The 25,352-nt window shown below is 38.2% G+C and overlaps 1 protein-coding gene across 1 annotated transcript; it reads right to left on the bottom strand.

Annotated features, from left to right (window-relative positions):
* Positions 1-4,811: 4,811 nt before the first annotated feature.
* opn4xa (opsin 4xa) lies at positions 4,812-24,529 on the bottom strand. The gene is made up of 9 exons (XM_051686069.1): positions 24,384-24,529; positions 15,467-15,600; positions 15,122-15,325; positions 14,836-15,007; positions 14,565-14,726; positions 13,230-13,337; positions 12,925-13,099; positions 6,064-6,219; positions 4,812-5,349 (listed from the first exon to the last, which is right to left on the bottom strand). Exons 1-9 carry the CDS (start codon positions 24,527-24,529, stop codon positions 4,999-5,001), a joined length of 1,608 nt encoding a protein of 535 aa, XP_051542029.1. The 3' UTR covers positions 4,812-4,998.
* Positions 24,530-25,352: the final 823 nt, after the last annotated feature.

The following is a 25,352-nucleotide window of genomic DNA, read 5'->3' as shown; positions in this document are numbered from 1 at the left end:
TCAACACTATGAAGTACAGATCACAATTATGTAGGAAGGAGACTTGTGGGGTTCTTAAAACAGATTTTGAAGAAAAATGTAATGCATTCACAATAGAAAATGTTGTCTTATGACATTATGGTTTAACATTAATATATTTTGCCAAAAATAATGTGTGATGATGTACAACTTATACATTACTAACAATATCTTAGCTGCCCTCATGCACTGTATGGAATAAACAGACTGTCAAAAAGTTATACAAATCCTAATGATGGAATATTATATATATATATATATATATGCAGGAGACGCCCAGCTCATGCCAGTGTTAGAAACACAATGAATGGTCGTAACAAAAGGTGATGTCATCTTTTCCCTATCTATGTCTGCTTTTATAGGAGAGGATGTGCATAACAATGCAGGCAAATTCCTCTACGCTGATGTGGCATTGAGTGGTAACTTGTTTCACAACACAAAAGCATTATGTTAACTATTATGTTGTGTTATTTTGTTAGCAGCATCTTATCAGAAACAAGTTAAGGTCTGTTTTTTTCCAGGGTGATGCATTGATTTGACCCATGAACCACCGTAGAACCACATCAGAGCTTTCAGTTACAATTGTGTAGTCAAATACTGTCCTCTGTTGGCCAAAATACCACAACATCACACACACACACACACACACACACACACACACACACACACACATTGATAAATACCATATTCGTACACCATGGTATTTACATGTTATTTAAAGGTACTTGAAAGAACATACCATGGTACTAGTATATGTGCAAAATCCATGTTATTACAATACTCTCTTTTCATTGTTGCTGTATTTTTGACCTCAGTATATCAGGATTTTTTAAAGGAAAAAAATCAACAAAGACTCTAGCTAACCTCTCAAGAGCACCAAATCAGTCTATGCAAAGTGATATGAAGACAGATGTGATCAATTACAGGTAAATTCAGACTGACGTTAAATCAATGCGGTTCATCTGTGATCGTGATTTAATGATTATTCTGAGAAAAGAAGAAACTGTGAGGCTGCTCGGTTGACTGCTCTTCAACTTACGGGTATTACTTATTTAAAAAGAGAAAAAGTGATAATACCGCTTATTAAGAATGACAGTTTATACATTATTTAGCACACATGGAAAATACTATTTTAACCCTAATTCGGTTTTTCAGTAATTAGTTTCTCAAGAATGCCGGTTGACATCCACAATATAGGCTAATGTTCAGTGTTGGGTAAGTTACTCTAAAAAAAAGTAATTCATTACAAACTACTAATTACATCTAGTGTAATTAGATTACTGTACTAATTACTCTGTCTGAAAAGTAATTGCATTACTTATTACAAATTACTTTCTAAAACCCTGATCAACCTCGACCAGATGAAAAACACAAGGATAGACATGAAACTGTTCTTTTAATTCTTTCAAATAAATCAAATAAAATCAAATAAATTATTCATGAACTGGCCAAAGAATTTAAAGGGGAAGCGTTAAATTAGAAAACATATATATAAATATCTTTTTTCTCTTTTTTTTTTATTTTCTCCCCTTTTTCTCCCCAATTTGGAATGCCCAATTCCCAATGTGTTCTAAGTCCTTGTGGTGGCGTAGTGACTCGCCTCAATCCGGGTGGCGGAGGACGAATCTCAGTTGCCTTCGCGTCTGAGACCGTCAATCCGCGCATCTTATCACATGGCTTGTTGAGTGCGTTACCGTGGAGATATAGTGCATGTGGAGGATCACACTATTCTCTATGGCATCCACACACAACTCACCACGTGCCACACCGAGAGTGAGAACCACATTATAGTGACCATGAGGAGGTTACCCCATGTGGCTCTACCCTCCCTAGCAACCGGGCCAATTTGGTTGCTTAGGAGACCTGGCTGGAGTCACTCAGCATGCCCTGGAATCGAACTCACGACTCCAGGTGTGGTAGTCAGCGTCAATACTCGCTGAGCTACACAGGCCCCCAGAAAACATATATTTTAGACATTAAATTTCGATTTTAAATTCAATATTGTTTTATATAAAACTGTTCTATAGTCTATACAGAATTTAACACAATTACACCAGAAGTAACCCTTACTTTAATTTTTCAATGAAAAAGTAATTTAATTACAGTAATTAATTACTTAGTAATGCATTCCACCCAACACTGCTAATGTTAATCTGTTTTGTGAGCAGACTTTGGCATAACTATTAGCATTACAAAAAGTATCTGTTGTACCATAGTACATTTTGACTTAATTGTGTTTACACAGAACCCCAAGATACTTCAAAAAAATAAACAAAAAATAAGGTAATACCATTGTACTTTTACTTTATGTTAGTGCTCACTTGCATTGACGGGAAAATATTGGTGGTTGGTGTAGAATGGCAGCAATAAACAGTGCAGTCAAACAATCATGGATTTGTCTTTTAGTATTTTTTTTCAACGTGCATTTAATCTCAGTCAATCCAAAGCAGTGTTACACTGTTCATGGAACAATAAAGCTTTGTTGCATTTTCATCCTTAACATTTTTAACATTAACAATTAATAATAATGATAACAGAAGAATGCAGACTGGATTTGATTGCATTTGATGGACAGAAATTATGAGCAATCAGCTTCTCACCAAACTCTACATATAGGCATTGTGTTATTTTGGTATGGAAGAATCTGCCAAGAACATAAATTAAGTTGAGAGTGGAGCTTTGGATCGTGATGAAGATTGCACAGGTCAGTCTACTTCATTATACACAGACTCATCTCAAACAAGTTCACTTATCTTTCATCTCTCGCACCCATAGACAGACCAGACAAATGCTCTAGTGTACAACACTACATAATAAAATTCGAGAACATACAATAACCTACAGTAGACGTGGGATTAGGTGCATGTAACACAGAAATGTGTTAATTATGGAATGCCTCACATGGCCAAGGTGCTGGAAAATCTCACGCCAAAAGAAGCTTACAATGTACAGCTAATGAAACCTGAGATAGAAAACAAGATCTTTAGGACAGCAATTATACATACTAGCCTGAGAGACACACTATAGAGAATAACTAGTCCCATCTTGTGGCTGCAAGCCAGCACTGTATTGCTATTCCTCAAACATTCTGACCCTGATTATTAAACTTCTGCAGTTAATTCTGCTTTAACCGGGGGGCTGGGTAGCTCAGTGAGTAAAGACACTGACTACCACACCTGGAGTCATGAGTTCAAATCCAGGGCGTGCTGAGTGACTCCAGCTAGGTCTCCTAAGCAACCAAATTGGCCCAGTTGCTAGGGAGGGTAGAGTCACATGGGGTAACCTCCTCATGGTCACTATAATGTGGTTCGCTCTCAGTGGGGCTTGGTGAGTTGTACGTGGATGCCACGGAGAATAGTGTGAAGCCTCCACACATGCTATGTCTCTGCGGTAACATGCTCAACAAGCTGCATGGATTGACGGTCTCAGATGCAGAGGCAACTGAGATTCATCCTCCACCACCCAGATTGAGACAAGTCACTACACCACCATGAGGACTTAGAGCATATTGGGAATTGGGCATTCCAAATTGGGGAGAAAATCACACACAAAAAAAATTATTATTATTATTCTGCTTTAACCATTTACCATAAGCCACTTTTTCACCATCGGGCCGAACGGTTCTGAGCATGGTACGTAATGGTTACAGTAGCATTTCCACTTGAGCACGGTTCGAAACGGCATGATTATAAATCATTCTCGGCCAGGAATTCTCGGCACGGTAAGCTAACCATACCCAACAGTGCTGACTGAATGGCTTTAGTATATGGCGAGGCATGATTGTCAATTTGCCAATGCCAAGGTGCTTTTAGTTGTTTCTAGCTTGCCAAGTTTGCTAATATTTTGCTGAAGGTAATAAAAGTGAATAAAAATAGTGTATCTTGGTTAAACTAGTATTGTAGCCGACATTTATTTTTTGCACAACTTTTTGTCAGGGAAGCAGATTACGAGCTCATTAAAACTCAGAATATATCAATATATTCTCATATACTATTTTCATATAATACTTAGAAAATATTTTGTCAATAAATATCTTTTTTAGCTAGTCTTAACCAAGTAAAACCAGGGGGAAAGCAGTCCTAAAAACGGGTACATCATAGCACATGCCATAGCCACAGATGGATCTGTTACGGACATTCTCCTGATTTCACCGCACCGCAGTGGAAAAAGAAACCTTAACTGCGCCAACTGGTCGGGTTCGTTACGGTTTTGCGATGAGAACTATTCGGCTGATGGTGGAAAAGTGGCTGTACAGACTGTATTCAAACCTATATCTATTTTTGTTTTTGGTCAACTTTATACTTTTTAAACAATAATAACAATAAAAATCTCCCATTTCACATAATTTATAGAATGTTGGCCATGATAACGGTATCATAATATTTACTGATTTCCAATTGGTCTTTTCCTTGCATCTATTTGCATACTCTGATGCAACATATTATTTACTTGGAACCAAAGCCTTAACCTAAACTTGCTTAAAACTTTTCATACTTGCTTTGCTTTGCTTGCACTGTTATTTCTTTCAGAAAATTGAAATCTAGTAGACAGTGTTTTTCAATACTAGTACAAACTTATCGAAATCAACATATAAGACTCATATAAGAAATCGTAGAAGACTCATTAATTGTAAGTAGATTTGAAGGTAAGAAAGCTTTCAAACATAGTGACTGTGTCTCACTCTCAACTACTTCTACTGAATGGTGGATGTACACAGTATCTCTACACACATCATGGCTGGAGTGGCGTGAATTTGAAGCTTATTTGAGGGGTAAAAGCACAAGACTTCTGTGGGACAGTGCATCAACGTCATTTTGCCTTTCTCTGCACACAAACTAACATGGCTTGATTGCTTTGCCACCTACAATTGTGATGTGAAAACCCAGAAACTCTCAACGGAAGACTGTGGTTCTCCAGTGTGCGTACATGTCTTCAGAAGAATACAAACTTAAAGAGGATGCTCCTCTCTCTGGTTCCGCCTCAGGAAAGGAATTTCTCTACAGACTCCAGAAGCTCAGTGGAGCAGTTCAAGCTTTTGAGGCCCAGTATTAAGTCACCTTCTCTTGTCTGCATTGCTCGCTTCTCTAATGTGGGGCTAACTGTGATTTGGGTCATGTCCGTGTCTTCGTAAAAAGCCAGACCTTTGCTTGGGGGGCTCAAGGAATTGTTGTCCTCCTGTCCTATTAGGGTATCTTCCTCCTCATACTCCTCTTCCTGTTCCAGCTCTGGATTGTTTTTGGCCATGAGAAGAGGCACGGTGGCCATGTTGATGGACTTGGATACCAGGTCATGGCTGTAAGTGCTCAAAGGTCCACACTCTGTGACTGGAGGCTGTGATGGAGTAAAAGGTAAAGATTCCACACTCAAACTTCCATTCTAGCATTCCAAATCATGTGTGATACGTATGGGATAATATACAATCAGCTGGTCGTTATTACAAAATAAACCCAGACAGGGTGGTCAGGACTCCCAATGCTATGCCCAATGTGGAGCGGAGCACTTGTGTATCACCTTGAAGAGGTTTATTTTGCAATAATAACAAGCTGACTCTACATTATCCTGCTTATTACATGGCTTCCTGGCAAATAAATAAATGGACATGAAATATTGGTTTGAGTTGATTTTATAATTGTACTTTTTGAGATGGTTGAGTGGTACGAGCAGTAGGAAAGAGGACTAGCAATACCTGGATGACCGATTTGATATCACTTTATTCCCAAATGTGAGGTCATTATTCAGAAATATCAGATTGCTGGATGGGATGACTGACCAATCAAAATCGAGTATTCATGAGAATATCAAGGGCTGTTCAGTCACCAGCAGAATTCACTCCTGTTTTAGAGTGCTAAATACGGTTCTGTTCATACACAGTTTGGCTATGAAAGAAAGTGATTACCACATTATATAGCCAAAATGCTTACGTTTAAGTTTGAGGAGTCATAACTAAATTTTGAAAGTGAGTTCGGTTGATGTGTACTGTATGAACGAAACCGTAGTCAGCAACTAGTTGTCTGTCACGTCTTTAGGAACACAGACATACCTTACCTTCTCTTTCCTGGGATCTTCCCCTGGTCTTCCCTTGTTTTTGGTCTTCCCCTGCTGAGTGTGCTGCTTCCACCCTTTATCTCTCAGCAGATTGACCGAGTGTGAGTTTCTGAGGGTCTTCTGGTCCAATGGATCTAACAGTACATCACTCCAGACCTAGAGCACATATGTATGTTATCATGTTTAGCATAAAAGACTTGCTATATCTCACTTTAACCACAATGAGAAATAGGCATAGTCACAAAGCAGCATAGCCTACTTAACAAGAACCTAATCAATTCAACAAGATTTGTACAATATCTAAAGAAAATGTGATTGGTGCTTGCCCAGGCAAAACTTGCAGGCACAATGCTAGGCTGTTTGTGGTGGTTGCCAGGGTGTTGCTGTATAGTTAGGTGTTCTAAATGGTTTTTAGTGCATTGCAATGCAGTTGGAAGGATGTTCTGGGTGGTTGATAGGTGGTCACTAATTGGCCCAAGTTAAAAGAGCCCACTCCATAGTTTCTTTGATATTCTGGATCTCTAGAAATGGCTCAGCTCCCTCTTTCAATGTAAATGTATGTTGTTGTTTTTTTTTTTTTGCTTGTTTTTTCATCAGCCAGGCAAAACACAAGACGAGTTTCATGCCAAAGTTTAATACTTAGGGTTAGGGGTTTGTTCAGATCATTTTAGTCTGAGCAATAGAGCACAACAGTCTGGTTCCAGAAGTAAAAATCCCATTCATTTATCTCATAGACAAATTGATTTTCAACGATAACTTATAAACCTTTAAAGACAGACCTACCGTTGTTAATCGATAGTATATACTTCAGTTAAAGCCATTCGTCTGTGTTATTTCAACTTCATTGTTTAAAAATAGTGTTTGATAGCGTAATTCATGGCAAACAACTACATTACCCATGGTACAGCAGAGAAGGATCCACCAATCAGAGAACTGTGGCCTTTGAGCCACCGCCCACTCCCATGACGCACTGTAAATAATGTAAGTCAGTCTCCCTTCACCCTTAAACTACTTATATATTTGTTAATATCAGAATATTTTGCAATAAAAGTAAAATATATTGTTTCTATACTTATTATCAACAACCTAAAATCAATAGTTTTATATATTTCCATAGTTTTTTACACAATGACATAATTCGCAATGCTTCATGGGATTGTAGTTTTTGCCCTCATGAAAGACAGTAAGTACACAGCCTTGTACCTTTGTCTTTATGTCCGATTTTAAAATATTTTTTTTGCTTCAAAACAAAGTTTGTGTTGTTGTGATTCTCCTGGGAGCTGGTTGGTTTGATTCATGGCATGCAACTCTTTAATGAAGGATTTTATAAAAAGTCTATGGAAGAAATGAATGGGGAAAATACTTCCTGAACCCAGATGGCTGAAAAAGAGGGCGGGCACTGTTGCGCTCTATAGTCATAGCGATGCTTGTCTTAGCAAGCACCACTAATAAAAAGCTGGCATGATTACACAGAGGAGTAACCTTGTAGAAAGTGTGAATTCAGAACCACTATAGACATATCTACAGAGCCTTGTTAAATAAGCCCACAGTATATATCAACACAGTTGCAAGGATAAGGATTCATATCAAGTACAACACATAATCTTCAAAAGGAACATATTTGCTCGCCTGGGCTTTAGCTGTCTAGGGCTGGAAGCTTTCAGTCTATCCTTAAATGGCACAAAGGAGCTACTTTAAAGATTGTAGTAAAATGTGCACAAATAAATATTAACATTTTTGGTGTTACATACATAGCATATCAGCTATAAGCAGATTTTAGGATTACAAAGTACAAAGTGTATCATACAAAATGTCGCATGATTACAGTCACATGGACTTTTTGCAGAATATTGTGGTGGCATGTTGTGGCATGTAGTCTTGATTCCACCTTGAGCTCGATGGTAAGACTTTTCCATTATTCAATGTTTCCATCCAAGTTGTGAAAACAATGTGCGAATAAAGCCGTGTTTTCATCCCATGTATTCAAAAGAATTAAATCGTCACTTTAGGAGAAATCGTAGCCACTGTGACTCTTTTATTAGGTTGGCTTGACAAAGCCAACATACTGATCTACAATTTAAACTTAATATTCTTCTTCTTCTTCCTCTGAGACTAAAAATTCTAACACTAACTCCTTCTAGAGCTTTCAAGCTACATGCACCAAAAATCGGCACAGACCTTCAGGCTGATCTCGAATAGTGTGCTATATCTTTCTAACTGATCAAACTTACGGTTTTCCAACAGCAGACGATCAAAAATGGGAAAAATCCCATTCACTTACACTGGCGGCCAAAAGTGTGGAATAATGTACAGATTTTGCTCTTATGGAAAGAAATTGGTACTTTTATTCACCAAAGTGGCATTCAACTGATCACAATGTATAGTCAGGACATTAATAACGTGAAAAATGACTATTACAATTTGAAAGAAATGTTCAGAACTTCAAACTACTCAAGAGTTCTCATCAAAAATCCCCGTGCAGCAATGACAGCTTTGCAGATCTTGTTATTCTAGCGGTCAGTTTGTCCAGATACTCAGGTGACATTTCCCCCACTTCCTGCACTGCCATAGTGTGTCTGTCGTCCACCACCTACAGTCTAGCTGATCCCACAAAAGCTCAATGGGGTTAAGATCCATAACACTCTTTTCCAATTATCTGTTGTCCAATGTCTGTGTTGGCAAAAGTGTCTTTTTCTTTGCAATTCTTCCCATAAGGCCTGCACCTGAGTCTTCTCTTTACTGTTGTACATGAAACTGGTGTTGAGCGGGTAGAATTCAATGAAGCTGTCAGCTGAGGACATGTGAGGCGTCTATTTCTCAAACTAGAGACTCTGATGTACTTATCCTCTTGTTTAGTTGTACATCTGGTCTTCCACATCTCTTTCTGTCCGTGTTAGAGACAGTTGTCCTTTGTCTTTGAAGACTGTAGTGTACACCTTTGTATGAAATCTTCAGTTTTTTGGCAATTTCAAGCATTGTATAGCCTTCATTCCTCAAAACAATGATTGACTGATGAGTTTCTAGAGAAAGCTGTTTCTTTTTTGCCATTTTTGACCTAATATTGACCTTAAGACATGCCAGTCTATTGCATACGGTGACAACTCAAAAACAAACACAAAGACAATGTTAAGCTTCATTTAATGAACCAAATAGCTTTTAACTGTGTTTGATATAATGGCAAGTGATTTTCTAGCACCAAATGATCAATTTAGCATGATTACTCAAGGATAAGGTGTTGGAGTGATGGCTGTTGTCTAGATTTGATCAAAAATGACTTTTTTCAAATAGTGATGGTGCTGTTTTTTACATCAGTAATGTCCTGACTATACTTTGTGATCAGTTGAATGCCACTTTGGTGAATTAAAATACCAATTTCCATCCAAAACAGCAAAATCTGTACATTATTCCAGACTTTTGGCCAGCAGTGTATATTGAAGGAATGTTCAGATGAGCCACGACTATTCAAACTCCAGCTGTCAAAATTCAAATCTGAGCCACCAACAGAAGGCATTAACATGCTTTAGGCTGCTCTTCTATCAAATCTTTATTTCTATCTGTCTCTTAATATGCTTTGGGCCACTCAAATCTTTATTTCTATCAAATTCAATCAAACTTTATTTGAATGACTGTTTTTTACAATATTGCCATATCAATACAATATTTATTGTCTCTATTTGTTTCTTTCTATTTGTTCTTTTTTCCTCTCTATCTATCTATCTATCTATCTATCTATCTATCTATCTATCTATCTGTCTGTATCTATCTATCTATCTATCTATCTATCTATCTATCTATCTATCTATCTATCTATCTTTCTGTCTGTCTGTCTATCTATCTATCTATCTATCTATCTTTCTGTCTGTCTGTCTGTCTGTCTGTCTGTCTGTCCTATCTATCTATCTATCTGTCTGTCTGTCTGTCTGTCTGTCTGTCCTATCTATCTATGTATCTGTCTGTCTGTCTGTCTGTCCTATCTATCTATCTATCTATCTATCTATCTATCTATCTATCTATCTATCTGTCTGTCTGTCTGTCTGTCTGTCCTATCTATCTGTCTGTCTGTCCTATCTATCTATCTATATGTCTGCCTGTCTGTCCTATCTGTCTGTCTGTCTGTCCTATCTATCTATCTATCTATCTATCTATCTATCTATCTATCTATCTATTTATCTATCTATCTATCTGTCTGTCTGTCTGTCTGTCCAGTCTATCTATCTGTCTGTCTGTCTGTCCTATCTATCTATCTATCTATCTATCTATCTATCTATCTATCTATCTATCTATCTATCTATCTGTCTGCCTGTCTGTCCTATCTGTCTGTCTGTCCTATCTATCTATCTATCTATCTATCTATCTATCTATCTATCTGTCTGTCTGTCTGTCTGTCCAGTCTATCTATCTGTCTGTCTGTCTGTCTGTCCTATCTATCTATCTATCTATCTATCTATCTATCTATCTATCTATCTATCTGTCTGCCTGTCTGTCCTATCTGTCTGTCTGTCTTATCTATCTATCTATCTATCTATCTATCTGTCTGTCTGTCTGTCTGTCTGTCTGTCTGTCCAGTCTATCTATCTGTCTGTCTGTCTGTCTGTCTGTCTGTCTATCTATCTATCTATCTATCTATCTATCTATCTATCTATCTGTCTGCCTGTCTGTCCTATCTGTCTGTCTGTCTGTCCTATCTATCTATCTATCTATCTATCTATCTATCTATCTATCTATCTATCTATCTATCTATCTCTCTGTCTGTCTGTCTGTCCAGTCTATCTATCTATCTGTCTGTCTGTCTGTCTGTCTGTCTGTCTATCTATCTATCTATCTATCTATCTATCTGTCTGTCTGTCTGTCTGTCTGTCTGTCTATCTATCTATCTATCTATCTATCTATCTATCTATCTATCTATCTGTCTGTCTGTCTGTCTGTCTGTCTGTCTGTCTGCCTGTAATCATTTAGTGCACCCTAGCAACCAAAACCCATTGACTTCCATTCAAAATGGCTTAGATGATATCTCCTGATCAGAATGTCATAGAGTCTTCAGGTTTGACTCATTACACTCAGTCCAGCAAGCAGCCTTTTTAGTATTAGCCTGGCAACTGCCAAGCAACCACACCCTAGCAGCCTTATATCAAAACACATATCTCTGAATCACAACATCGTAGAGACTTCCGGTTTTGTTCATTTGACTCAGGGTAGAAAGCAGCCTTTTGAGTATCACTTTGGTAAATGCCTAGCAACCAGATGGGGTTACCTTAGCAACCAAGTAACAAATCACATATCTCTGTACCAGAACATTGTAGAGACTTCCGGGTTTCGTTTATTTGACTTATTGTAGTTAGGAGCCTTTTGAATATCATCTTGGTAACTGCCTAGCAACCAAATAAGCTCACCATAGCAACCAAGTAGCAAAACATATACAGGATCTCTGCACCAGAACATTATAGAGACTTCCAGGATGGATCATTTGACTTAGGGTAGCAAGGAACATTTTGAGTATGACCCTGGTAACTGCCTAGCAACCAGATGGGGTTACCCTAGCAACCGAGTAGCAAAAACATATCTCTGCACCAGAACATCATAGAAACTTCCGGGTTGGGTCATTTGACTCAGGCTAGCAAGGAGCCTTATTAGTATCACCCTGGTTACTGCCTAGCAAACAAATGCAAAAGCCTAGCCTAGCAAAGAAACATGCTAGAAACATGCTAAAAATGTTAGCAATGCCTAGCTAAGGATTTTTTCTATCAATAAACTTTCAGACTTGGCTTTTTCAAGCCAACCTATAGTTTGTCTCGACGAACTTCTCTAGTTAATTATATACTTGTGGTTTAGAGCACACAGATAAAATACTGTAAAGAACTTTGTTTCATGTTTGGGATTGACAGCGTGTCACCGTTTTGGGAGCACTATGTGTGTGCGTGCCTCCTTCCTTATGTCTTTGCCGTCTATAATCTATAATTAGGGATGTCCCGAAACCATTTTTTTATAATGAGTACAAGTACCAATACTTTTTTTTTTTTTTTTTGGTACTTGCCGATACTGAGTCCGATACCTGTATTTTTTCTAAACTGCATATCAACATTTGTTTCAATTTTATCATCAAAATGGCGTTTAATAAATACATTCATTAAAACTTTAATCAAATGAAGTGCTTTTATTCAGAATCTCACAGCACAATCTAAAATACATTGGAGTTTATCAAATAAAGTGCTGCACTACAGAGCATCACAGATGTAAAATAATGGCTAAATATAATACAATTACTATTGATTTATTATTAATATTATTAATAGTAGTTGTAGTAGTAGTAGTATAACAGTGAATATTACATTTCTATCATACTTTTTTAATTTAAAGTATGAGTACCAGTACATGAGTGTGGGATCGGTACATCCCTATCTATAATATATTTTATTTTATATTCTAATGTCAATATACCTGCTCTTCAGTACTGTTCAAGTTTATATTCGGCTTATTTGCTCTGCAAACTCGATGCAGGCTTTGGACATTTTAGACACCGTTATTTCAGTATGACCAGAGCACCCTTTCAGATGCGCTAATTGGTCCGCTTGTTAGTCCAGGTATAAACGAGTTATTCAGTCACATGACTTTTTTGATGCGCATCTTGTATTCCTAATAAATACAATAGTAGTTTTTTCAGTTAATGTGTTTCTATCATAGTTTATGTGCAGTTCTTCTTATCGAATAAAAAATATATATACCTCAAGCAAGCGTACACATTTTTATGCACATTTTGGAGATTTTATTTGCATCTTGGTGTTTCCATCCAGCAGACTTTATGCAATATCCCAAAATGTGCATGAAAATATGTAGATGAAAACCAGGCTATAGTAAAATACAAACCGTGTCACCAGTTGACATGGAGGACACGCGTTGAAACTTGGCCTTGGACCCTGAGGACTGTCTGCTGTGCATGGACTCTCTAATGGAGGACACGCTGTTCGACACAGAGATGCATTCTTTACGTGACGACTGGGCTAGAAAATGCAGACATGGCACCTTCTCGGCCAATGTGTCTCTGTAAATTACAGTCATACGTTGAGAGAAAAGGGTGAAAGTTCATTTAAAATTCACACTGTGTCATATGTTTTGTCACAGTATTGTGTGGTTTCCAAGGAGTTTGCCCTTGAATGAGTGCTTGAACGAACCTGTATTTGGAGCGTATGATGGCATAGATGAAAGGATTGTAAATGGCAGATGCTTTGGCAATCACTGCAGGTACTGCCTTAGAATATGGAGACAGAATGTGGCTGTACCTTAAACATAAAAAATAAAAACCGGCAAAGATTTTTTAAAGCATTATTTCATTTCAAGAAGAAGCACATCCCTGCTAAAAAATCAGCATAGCTGGTCATCTCATTTGTTGTTCTGGCTGCTGGTCACCAGAGAGACCAGCTAAACCAGTACCAAACCAGCATAAACCAGCATGGAAATTATTTGTTGTTTGTTTGGGGATGTGGCCCGAAGGTTCACAACACTTGGATCACAAGGGTCAAAAAGCAGTTACTGATGTCATAATCTGTGAACTTTTGACAAATGAAGCAACAAACCACTGGAACCAAGCAGAGAGCCAACTGATTTGAGCTGAAGTGTGTATGTGAGTGGTCAAAAGAACATGGTATGAGTGAGCTGACCCCTGCAGTGGCTGATTGCATGGCATGGCAGTGACCCAAAGGTGTTTTGGGCTGAGCGGAAAGAATCATATGCTTGTTTATCCATGTCTCCAGCAGACTGCACTCCATCGCTTCCCATACACACTCGCAGAGGTGTTAGCAACAAGCTGTCTTGCCCTACACACTCTATAATGCCTCTCTGAATAACCTCACGTACACGAAACTGATAAACACGGTCCATCACTTTGAAAACGACTTCTATAAAAGGATGTCTCTTTACCCTGGAATGTCTCAGATGTTCTCCAAAGAGAACAGCACTACTTGTAATCACTTTATTTCAGCATGGTTAGGCTACTTCAATTTTGGAACCTGAACTCCAATTCTGACATTGCGCATCTGAATATATGCCCAGTTGTTGTAACGCTCTTCTCCATTATTTGGTCATCACTGGATGAACTGCTGTTGTTATGATCATTAGAAAATGCACACAAAATGTACACTAACGATCGTGGGTTGTTAGAGAATAAGACGCAGGTTTTTGCATTGAAATACTGTTGAGTTGTGGCACAACTGTTGAGTGAGTTCATGAATTTTTGTTTTAGGGACTGTCAACTCACATCACATTGGTTAAATACATCAAGTTGCATTTGATTTAATGTTGTTAATATTTAATTGCTGTTGGTTGTTGATAGAAAAAGACAAAAAGCACATCCAGGCAAGAAACATCGCATCAGCCTTGATAGTTCAATCTACAATGCATCTAAGACACCTAATGTAAATAGCCTGTGACAATGACACTTCAAATTTATTGTTTAAAAGGTCAAGAACTCTGCAGCATGAGAAACAGATAAAGAGTATGCTGATAGTCACCCTGCCCAGGCGATGAGCGTGACGCAGGCGTAAGGAGACCAGGACAGCACAAACACAATGATGACCACGAAGGCGATCTTTGCCAGCTTCCACTCTGTCTTTATGGACTGCTGTTGCATGATGGTAGTCTTCCTCACATGGCTACCCAGCTTCTCCACATCTCTGAACACACAGAAAGAAGGCTGATGAGATTCTGGCAAACTTTTTCTCGAGAATTACATTTTACACCATGTAGATGTCCAAATAGGCACTAGTAGAGTGTGTGTTGTACCTGCTTGCGTTCCGAATGGCCAGGAACATGAAGAAGTAGCAGTAGGAGATGATTCCCAGAGGAATGAAGAACACAAAGCAGCAGAGCATCAGGGTGTAGCTCTTGTTCGCTGGAGTGGAGGTCACATAATCCCATGTGCAAGAAGTCATGAGGCCTTCAGGGATGTAGGAACCTATCCGATAAAAACAGAAGAGACTGTATCAGATGTTACCATAAACAGAAGACCTTCAAAATTTGTTGTTGCATCCAAGGTTGAGGGAAAGTTTGAGTATATTAGGGGACTCACTCCATCCCAGAAGTGGTGCCAGACTCCAGGCCAGCGAGTAGATCCAGACCAGGAGGATGATGAGTAGCGTCCGACGTCTGGACGTCCACCCGATGGCCTGCAGAGGCTTGGTGATCACAATGTAGCGGTCGATGGAAATCGCTAAGAGGTTGATCATGGATGTGATTCCAAACAAAGCCCCACAGAAGGCGTACAACTTACAACCTGCATGCATGTGAAGCAAAAGATACAAGTCAAAGCCATGTGCCCACAAGCTGTGTGTCTTGTCATATGAAAACAGATGTAGATCAGCGCATGGAATTGAGTGTGTGTGAATGTGAAGAGGACAGGAGGAACATTACTTGCCCATTTCACCAAACACCCATTCCTTGTACATGCAGTTGACAAAAAAGATGGGCGACTGAGTGATGGCCATGAGGAAGTCGCTAACTGCAAGGTTCATGATGAAGTAGTTTGGCGGTGTTCGTAGTTTCTTGTTGCTAAAACACAAAATACCTCAAATTAAAACTCCTCATGGTACACATAAATTGTGTCTCATATGATTAGATTTGCTGTACATTAAATATATGTTACTCTTGGCCAGACAACATTAATGCATTTCCTCAATACATTGCCTGAAGTGATCACTGCTTTTGATTTTCAGCTTGCACATTTTTTCCCAACAACATTATTTATATGTCAGATCAAGACACAGCAAAGTTCTGTTAAGGCAAATCCACTTGGCAGCAATTTTGGCAATGTCCCCCAGTCAGCTATTTTCATATCTACTGTAAGTAACAGGTTTGCAAATACTGGTCCTGTGTACTTGAATGGGAAAAAAACAAAATCTCCGAAACAGTTTGGCAAGATTATATTTCAACAATATTTTTCAATAACATAACCAATAAAATCAAAATTGGTATCATAACATTTTCACAAAATTATTTTTACATTCAGTTTCCTGCAAGGCCGTAACCATGTCTTGGACGTTGGGGGGACTAAGCCATTTTGGAGGTGGGGGATCTCGGGTGTTAGGGTCACAAATATAGTGGTCCTCTTCGGTCCTTTTAGATAGTAAAGGCACTGAATACAGTAATTTTTTTTATCCCCTTTTCTCCCAATTTGGAATGCCCAGTTCCCACTACTTAGTAGGTCCTCATGGTGGCGCGGTTACTCACCTCAATCCGGGTAGAGTCTCAGTTGCCTCCGCTTCTGAGACTGTCGATCCACTCGTTTATCACGTGACTCGCTGTGCATTTCACCACGGAGACTCACAGCATGTGGAGGCTGGATTTGATTGATCTCAAATGACATTGACGAGCGGTGTTAGACTACTGAGCACGCTAAAAACTTTTATGTTATTCTTGCAACAACTTAATGACAGTTAGACAGCGGTTTATAATGGACTCCACCAGAACAGCAACAAGGAACTCAATTATTGGTTATGTATTTGCATTACACAACCAACTATTTACAAGCATGTTCAAGCGTGATGAAATTGTGCAGTAGTTCAACTGATAGAGCATTGCACTTGTGATGTAAAGGAAGGGGGTACAGGTCCTGAAGAGCCCACGAGTCGACACGTGAGCTGAAAGTGTCATAGAAGCACCACAAAATGAAGTGGTTGCATCAGCAATTGTATTTTTCATCTCACTTTTGCTTTTATGACACTGTCGGTTAGGTTTAGGTTAGGGAGTTTCATTAAAAACTCTATAGAGCATTAACCTGAAAAACCTCTGTTTGGAAGAACATCTTACTCGCTTTTAGCGTCACACAGTAATACATACCATGTAATACAATTTAGCAAAAATGTCACCAGAGTCATGTGATTTTCATGGTATCAGGGTGTAAATGTTGCCTCTTTAACTGAAATCATTAAAAAACAAACAACAACAAAAATATTCTTTAGGTTGGTCTAGGTATTACATATGTGTGTTCTAAAGTGAAAGATAATACACTGCCTTAAACAATAACTCGATTTGCTCTTTTATATTAAAGGTGTGACTTCCTTTCCTACAGTCACCATTTAAAATTGTTCTGAAGTGGTCTGTCTCCTCATACTTTCTCTGGAACCAACACACTTCACCTCACACTTCTCACAAGAGGAGTCAAAGAGAATATTTTGAATGTCAATCATTTTGATTACTCATCATGTCATTAATCTCACACAGACACATTTCATGCAGTTTCCTCAGATTGAAACCTCACCTAGCATCACCTGCTGACACGCCTCAGCCCATGTTCATCAGGAATTAGCCTCCTGAGACCCTCAACCACAAACCACAGGAGACATATCTGCACTTCACAGAACAACCACATGCTTTTCTAGAATATCTTTAGCTGGCAGACAATCTCCAAAGCGACACTGTAGTTTATTTATGAAAATGGGTTGAAGTTTAAGCAATTCTCAGCCAAGGGGAAAATCCACATATGTTGATGAGACTATTAATGCTGCAATCAACTGGCTTCTGACAAACACCAGCGATGTTTAGTCATTAGGTAACGCTGGCCATAATCTGGGATGGAGCTGGATTATGACTTTGTGTTGCAGATATGCTATAATATCACCATGCAGACATATGAAGCAAAACTAGAGTTTCACATATTTTGAAGAAAATGCGAGTGGAGCTTGTTTCATGCAAAAGTCTGCATCACAATTCTAGCATGTTGCTAGGCATTGCAATGTGGTTGCTAAGGTGTTAAGAGTGATTTTAGTGCATTATTATGCAGTTGCTAGTTTGTTCTGCAAGGTGTTTGCTTACAGGCCCAAGTCAAAAGAGATCACTCCTTTGATATTCTTAGTAGGGTGCACCAGCCGTTCACACTAAGGGCTTAGTACTAGTAGTCGACTGATTTAGAGCGAGGCCTATAAATTGGCTGATATTCTGATTTTTTTTAATTATTGACATCGGCCGATACATTTTCTCCTTTGGCCGGTTTGTTTCTTGAGGGCACTGAGAATCGGTTGCTTGCGTGTAAAGCGACTGAGACATGTAAACGACCAGTCGCGGTTCATTTTGTTGTTACGTGCCATCGTGTTACTACAATAATAGACCGATGTGCAACACAGTCTCCTTTAAACGGTCCGCATACCAGAGATGCGTTTGAGCTCATAATGTTAAAGTGTTCACCTGTTTCATTCTCCCTCTCTCTCCTCAACAGTTCCCTGTAACTTTTAACGGTCTTGTCTAATGATAAAAAGGCAAATATCAATAAAACTAATATCATATACCATCTGCAAATATGCACATATCTCGTTTAAACAGATGTAATAAACCAACCTCACAAAACTTCAACAGATACAGCATCCTGTGGAGCGTTCATTTATTCACCTCTAAAGCACGTATACTATCATTCTCTTCTCAACAGTTCCCTGTAACATTTCTAATGATAAAAGGCAAATATCAATAAAACTTTTATTATATAAAATATTTAAACAGATGTAATTCACGAACCTCACGAAAATCCAGCGTGTTCTTCCCGTCAAGCGCTCATCTAATATCTTCCTCTGAAGCGCGTTTTCTATCAGCCAGAATCAAAAACTTCAGGATCAGGATCAAAAGTTCCTCTGATTCACAAATCATGATGGTCAGTCCATGACAATCCAAGCAGGTGATCCAGGTCGTTTAAACTGTCAGGAGATTGTTGCTCGTGCTGGATCCGCACAAGTGCGAGTGTAACTTCAAAGTAAAAGTGCTTCACGTGTGCTGTAAGTAAATGTCTTATTCACTATGCACTGTATGTACAATTGGCTTGATTCTGTATTTTTGGAGTAAGTGCAATTGCTAACGTGGACATGCCATCCATGGTTGCTGGACTACTGCGTGTACTGTTATTTCCTTCTTCCTAATATATTAACAATTTCTTCATGTACAAATAAATTACTAAACAGAAATCTGAAGAAATTGCTAGCAACCATTTAAAATACAATATCATTTTTTTAGATTATTTTTTACAAAGTTAAATCTTAGTGTAAAATTTAGTAAATATAGTGCTACATAAGAGTTTATTAATTTTTTCTCAATTTTATGTTATTTACTATATTAAATTGTGTGATATATCGGCATTGTATCGGCCTATCGGCCACACTGCTCTTTGGATATAGGCATTGACTTCAACTAAGTTTAATGGTACAATGCTCAAATATTTAATAGTGTGTAAATTGTAAAACCCCTTAAACCTCTTAAAAAACTTGCCGGCGGGTCAAAAGGGGGGCGCTATATCGAGAAAAAAGATTTCGCTTAAAACTTTTACGCTTCTGTATACATAAGTCAGGCATATGAGGTATCATTTGAAAGCTTAGAATTTGAACTTTTCAGAGATAACATCACTTCAACATTTATGTTACTTAAAATAACAAAATAAGGCCTCAAAATATTTGTGTTGAAAATTAGCGCCCCCTAGAGCTAATGGGGTAGAAATATTTATATAAAAATAAAAGTCCTTCACATAGCACATAAATGGACAAGTCATATATCAAATGAAAGCTCTCATTTTCAGGAATGCGACTATATTTAATTGTGTTGCCCTAATACCACAGTTTAAAAGATTTTCAAAAGAATCAAATACAAACGTCTCTTTTATGCCCCGAACACTGCTGCTGTAAGCCCTAAATAGCTAAAAACTTTATATTAAACTTGTCTGTGAGCTTGCTTGTGTGAATAATCCAATGTTATATCTTACATGTCCAGAACAAAATATGCCATCCAGCAGGAAGAGCATGCTAAACAAATCATCAGAAATATATGTTTTCGACTACTGATGGTAAAATGTGTTATATCATCACAAAGTGAAGGATGTCAGCTTTCATGTGACACTTAAATTGAGCTTCTAATCCACTGAGAGGCCGAGATATTTGATGAAATAATGAGGGTGGTGCTTGAACTGAAAATTAGACCGAATGTCTATGGATGAGCACATCTGTGAGGGCTAAAATGCGTTAGAGCGCCATCTACATTTCAGATCTGTCTATTGTGATGGAATGTGATAGAGAAAAAATTATTTCTAGTGCTTGCTACCATCTAGTGGAATAGAATGAGACGTTTCAAATTGAGGTAGAGTGAACAGAACCAGAATTACATGTTTGCAAAGTTAGGACAAAAAAAAAGAAGTGTGTGTAAATTTGAGTGTGAATAATTACGGGCGGCAGCCCAAAAATGCACCAGAGTTTTCACTTTTCTACCACTGGTACAAACAGTTTTGTGCATGGTGAGTAACGGTTCCAGTAGCATTTCCACTTGAGCATAGCTCCATTACAAACTGTTCCTGACCTCAGAACAGAAAAACATGCTGGTGGAACGCCTCTACTGGTGTGGCGACATAGATCACCACTTGCCAAGTCAGTCTATTATAATCCAGATTTCGCAGCCCCACAGTGGGAAAAAAAAACCTGTAACCGAGCATGGATCAGGACAGAACAACACGGTTCTGCTACCACAATCTTTCGCCCCGATGGTGAAAAAGCACTTTTAGTGTCCATTTAAGCTATGAATAGGCTAAGTTGCCTATAATGTAAGTCAACAGGACTTTTCACCAATCTTATTGTTCGCCGGGTGAAAATCTGATAATTTAGAAAAATAATAGCTTCACAACGTCTATAGCAGAAACAATAATGTTAATACGTAAGCACATTTAGTATTTTCTAAATCCTATACAACAATGTTAATAGAGATGATTGCTAGAGTAAATTAGAAACTGTTCCACAGAGCTTGGCGCATTGATTCCTGTTGTGTGTAGTGGACCTGGAAAATGTAACTGGCTGTCAATGGCATTGTCTCTCTCACTCGCTAACAATCATTGAGTTTTTTTCACATTTTAAACATGTACCACTGTCACCCCTGACCCCTAAACTCCCAAACCCCCAACCCTACAGGTTTGCTTGTGCATATAATTAATTGTGGTCAAAAACATTTGGTTTGTTTACAACCAAAGTGACATGTTACATAATTGTGTGTGGCTTCATTACATTATGCAATCACATCATTAGCAGGCCATTGCAAACAGCAGTTTCCATAAGTGCATCTTTGCATTGTGTGTTTATATGTAGTTTAAATGCAGTCATCCAGTATGGTAGAATTGGGCCACGCTTAGCTATGCATGATTTATCTATGGAAAAATGTGGCTTATATATGAAGCTGCAAATGAGGAGTTGATTATCAGTAAATAACATCTTAAATTGGGTCTTTTCTGTACACAAACCTATAGTATAGTATGGCTTCAGATAATTGGGTTATTTAGCACAAGTCATATGGACAACTTTTTTGATACCTTTTTGTTTTTTGCTTTTATATGTATGCTTTTTTTTTGTTTTTTACATATATGGTCACTAAGCTGTCATTGCATGGAAAAATCCACAGTATCTAAACATTCTTCAAAATGTGTCCAATCGTGTTCCACAGAAAATAAATAACAGCACAGGGGTTTGAAACAATGTAAGAGTGAGTAAATTAATGACAGAATTAACATTTTTGAGTGAGCTACTCTTTTAGAGACCCCATGGAATTGTTTGAGCATAGCTTTCTGTTGACGTATTTCCTGTTTAAACAGAAAGTTGGAATGGGACATACTGTAACAAAGAGCTCATTTTTTTATTGCTTTTTATAGCCAATAGCCTTTAGTATGGAAGCTCTGAACCGCAAGGTGTAAAAGGAAAAAAAAAATAACGGTGAAAAAAAAAAACATTGTGTCTCAGTTCTTTCCTGAGCCTAAGTCTTACATTTTTTTCTCTCTTCCTACATTTTTTTTTCTCTCTTCAAAAATTGTAAACGCCAGGGGATGAATAAATAACACTACACATAACATTCAATGAGGCCTCCCCGGAGAAAAGAAACCCACAAGCATGTAAAACACATAACCCAACAACAAAATGTACTGCTGGCTTCCTAACCCGCTACCGGACGTGGGATACAGCATTCGTAGAACACATCAACAGCGGCCGACTAAACCTCGAGTTCAAGATTACCCCGAAGTCGCAAATAACCCCTCCCAATTTACTCATGGCATTTTCTCAGTAACAGCCAGCCCACGTCCCAGCACGGCAGCTCCGGCAAAAAAATGTGCAGTAGCAAACCCCCCCCCAACAATAGAAATCATTTTACTTTTATAGCTTCATGCCCATACTGCTAATACAAAACAGATGTGTGTAGCCTAATATTCTTCCCCCCGCGGAACCCGGGGAGCGATACTATAGGTGATTCCTCACCCCTCACCAATTTGTTTGGGATGGGCATTTTACGGCTTAACTGTCTAGCTCATGTTTAGACAGACCAACAATATTTGGATATTTATTTGACATTCTTCATCTGGAACTCTTCACTTCTGCAGTAGACAGTGTGTTTCAAAAGCACAGGCAACTTGTTATATTCAAATATATTATTATAATTAAATTCCACCATGAAAGTCTGCACATGACATCCCCGTTCAGTCGCGAGGATTTCATTTATAAATGATCTTTTCGTTTAGAAATTAGATTACTTACAACAATATTAACATTACCAAATGTACCCCTAACACTTCAAAAGGACAGACATAATAATAATTTCCCCATGTTTCCCGTTTCCCTCAATACATTCCTTCGCTTCCACCATGTAACACTGAACAAAGGGCATAGATGGTTAGAAAGACCAACAATTTTAAACGAATGCCATATCAAACATATGTAAACTGATTTTGTCTTGATTAAGGTTTGCAAACCCTTAAATAAATAATAAATGTATTATTCAGCTATATAGCAATAGAGAAAGCATTAAAAGCGTAAGATTACCTGGTGGCCAAGGTTGGTACTGCATGCATTTTTTTGAAGAGAGAAAAAAAAAATATTTTGAAGAGAGAAAAAAATATTTTTATTGAAGAGAGAAAAAAAAAGTTTTTTTTTTTTGAAGAGAGAAAAAAAAATTTCGAAGAGAGAAAAAAATGTAAGACTTAGGCTCAGGAAAGAACTGAGACACACATTTTTTTTTTTCCACCTTGCAGTTCAGAGCTTCCGTACTTTAGCTTACATTACACCCATGAACCATAATTTGCTACTTTCTTCTGCAAGTCAGACAAAGGTGTTGGGGAGGGTATATTCTCATTCAAGCATTTGATTGAGTGCAAAAAGGTGTCGTCAATATTTTTGGTCGGTTTTCCTGGAAGTGAAACACGTACATCTGGTAAAAGTTAATTTGGTCAATTTGTTTAGGAGTACACTAGCATATAAATGAACTCAAAGCTAACAGACATGGACAAAACACCACAAAACTCCAAAAAAAAAAAACAAAAGTGCCATGGGACTGAGGGGAGCAGTGACCTTTGACAGTGAGAGCTGAAGAAAATATAAAAAGTGTGTCAACTGCCCTTGAGGTTTTAGGATGAATGCGCAGATGCATTTACCATTAGATCTTATCTTTGACAGAGCAAGTTGTGCTCAATTGCACGGCATCATGACTCAGCCTGTGTAGTCTCTATACCTGGCTAACAAGACAGGAAAAGACACTAAGACCTGCTGCTCGCAAAGTGTCAACAATGTGTGAGTTTATGATTCGACAGAAGCTGCGGTGTGTCTGCTGTCATCATCAATTACTGACGGTGAACCGTGCCTCTAAGCTAAGACTAAAATAAGACTGTCAGAATATAACCATGTCAAGACCGGTAGAGTTCAAAAACATCGAAGTCTAAGTTATTAAAACAAATATTCTAGCCTCATTAATTGGCACATGAATAACAATTCTTTGAAATGTCTGTAGTCAACACACTTGACTATCTTGAAATAAATTTGTGAAATAAGACAAATCTAGAAACTTGCAGAAATCCATAGGGAATTAAAATCACAACTCTTAATATCTCAATCGTTTCTCCTAGAAAGCAATGAAGATTTATGCACAAGTCTCCTGCTTCTCAGATGTTTCTCCTGAGTAACCTCACATGTGTCTCCTCTAGAGCTCCAGAAGAGATCTCAACCTGTGTTCAGATTTCAGTGTTGTGATCTCAATTTAAACTCAAACATTTCTTATCAAACTCTCCCAAGACCAAATGATTTGAGCTATCCTATCCATATTCATTTTGAATGACAATTGACTCATTGGGGTCTATTTGTATTTCTCCTCAAAATCTTTAGAAGAAACATCTGAGACAAAGTTGATAATTCAATAAAACATAAGACAACATTAAGTCTCCTGAGTGATAAGAGAGCAACTTCAATGCAATCAAGCATTCCTGTAGGAACTCAGTGGTCAATATAAGATCTAGAGAACTTTCATAAAACTGGATTGAGAATACCAAGTATCAGTAAGAAATCCCAGCCTACCTGAAGAAGGCGTACATGACCAGCATGTTTCCAATGACTCCTACAGCCCCAATGACAGCCACAAAAAATGCCACTATATAGTGTGCATGATCTGGAACGTCTACTTTCCTGAAGAAGCCACGATCAATCTCCATTTGTTCCCCCATACCTGTGAAAAATACAGTGTAAATGTTAGTCTTCTGGGGTTTACAAACACTCCATCTAACTACAGTCTTAAAACCAGCCGTAAAACCACCTTCTAAAATTTAGTGATTTCTGAACTTTTCTGGTAGGTTCTCCAGGGGGCATGTGACATGTGAACATGAAAAATACATTCTCATTTGTGGAAAAGTGTGGTTTAGAGCGGCTGTATCAAAGGTTTGGGTTTGAGCCCTTATCTGTTGCACAACTGTCAAAGAGCTTGCGCTGCATGTCATGCGAAGGGCTTGAGGGAAATAAGAACATGCTCTATTTGCGCTCTAGCCCCTTCCTGAACAGCCTGGTGCTACGCCAACCAGCAAATTCCCCCAAGCTCCGGCAATATGGACAACTGACAAAGGCTCTTCAAGTCTTGGATGAAAACATGGAAAGTTTGGAGCTCAATGCTGCAATATTTCACTTGAAATAAATAGATAATCATTAGAAAATTTTGAAATTGTGTCTTCCAGACAGCAATGAGATTAAACGTTTACATTAGAGTGATTAGAAGGGAAATTAGAAGTCTCCTGCTTTTCAGATGTTTTTCCTGGGAAAAGACTCCGGTAATCTTCCATGTGTCTTCTCTAGACTTTCAGAAGAGATCTCAACAAACAACATCGCAAAATGTGCTCAGATTTTCTCAAAGTCTGCCATCAATATGAACCTCAATATGACAACTGAGAATTCCATTAAGTCTCATGAGCAATGAAAGAGCAATCACTGAGCAAAAACAGTGTCCTCTGGATAGTCAATATTGGGGTTGGAACTTGTTTAGTTTCAGAGTTTTGCTTT

This window comes from Myxocyprinus asiaticus, chromosome 43 (genome assembly GCF_019703515.2).
Source record: "Myxocyprinus asiaticus isolate MX2 ecotype Aquarium Trade chromosome 43, UBuf_Myxa_2, whole genome shotgun sequence".
Lineage (NCBI taxonomy): Eukaryota > Metazoa > Chordata > Actinopteri > Cypriniformes > Catostomidae > Myxocyprinus > Myxocyprinus asiaticus.
Note: the sequence above shows the minus strand (reverse complement) of the source record. Positions and strands in the feature narration are given on the sequence as shown.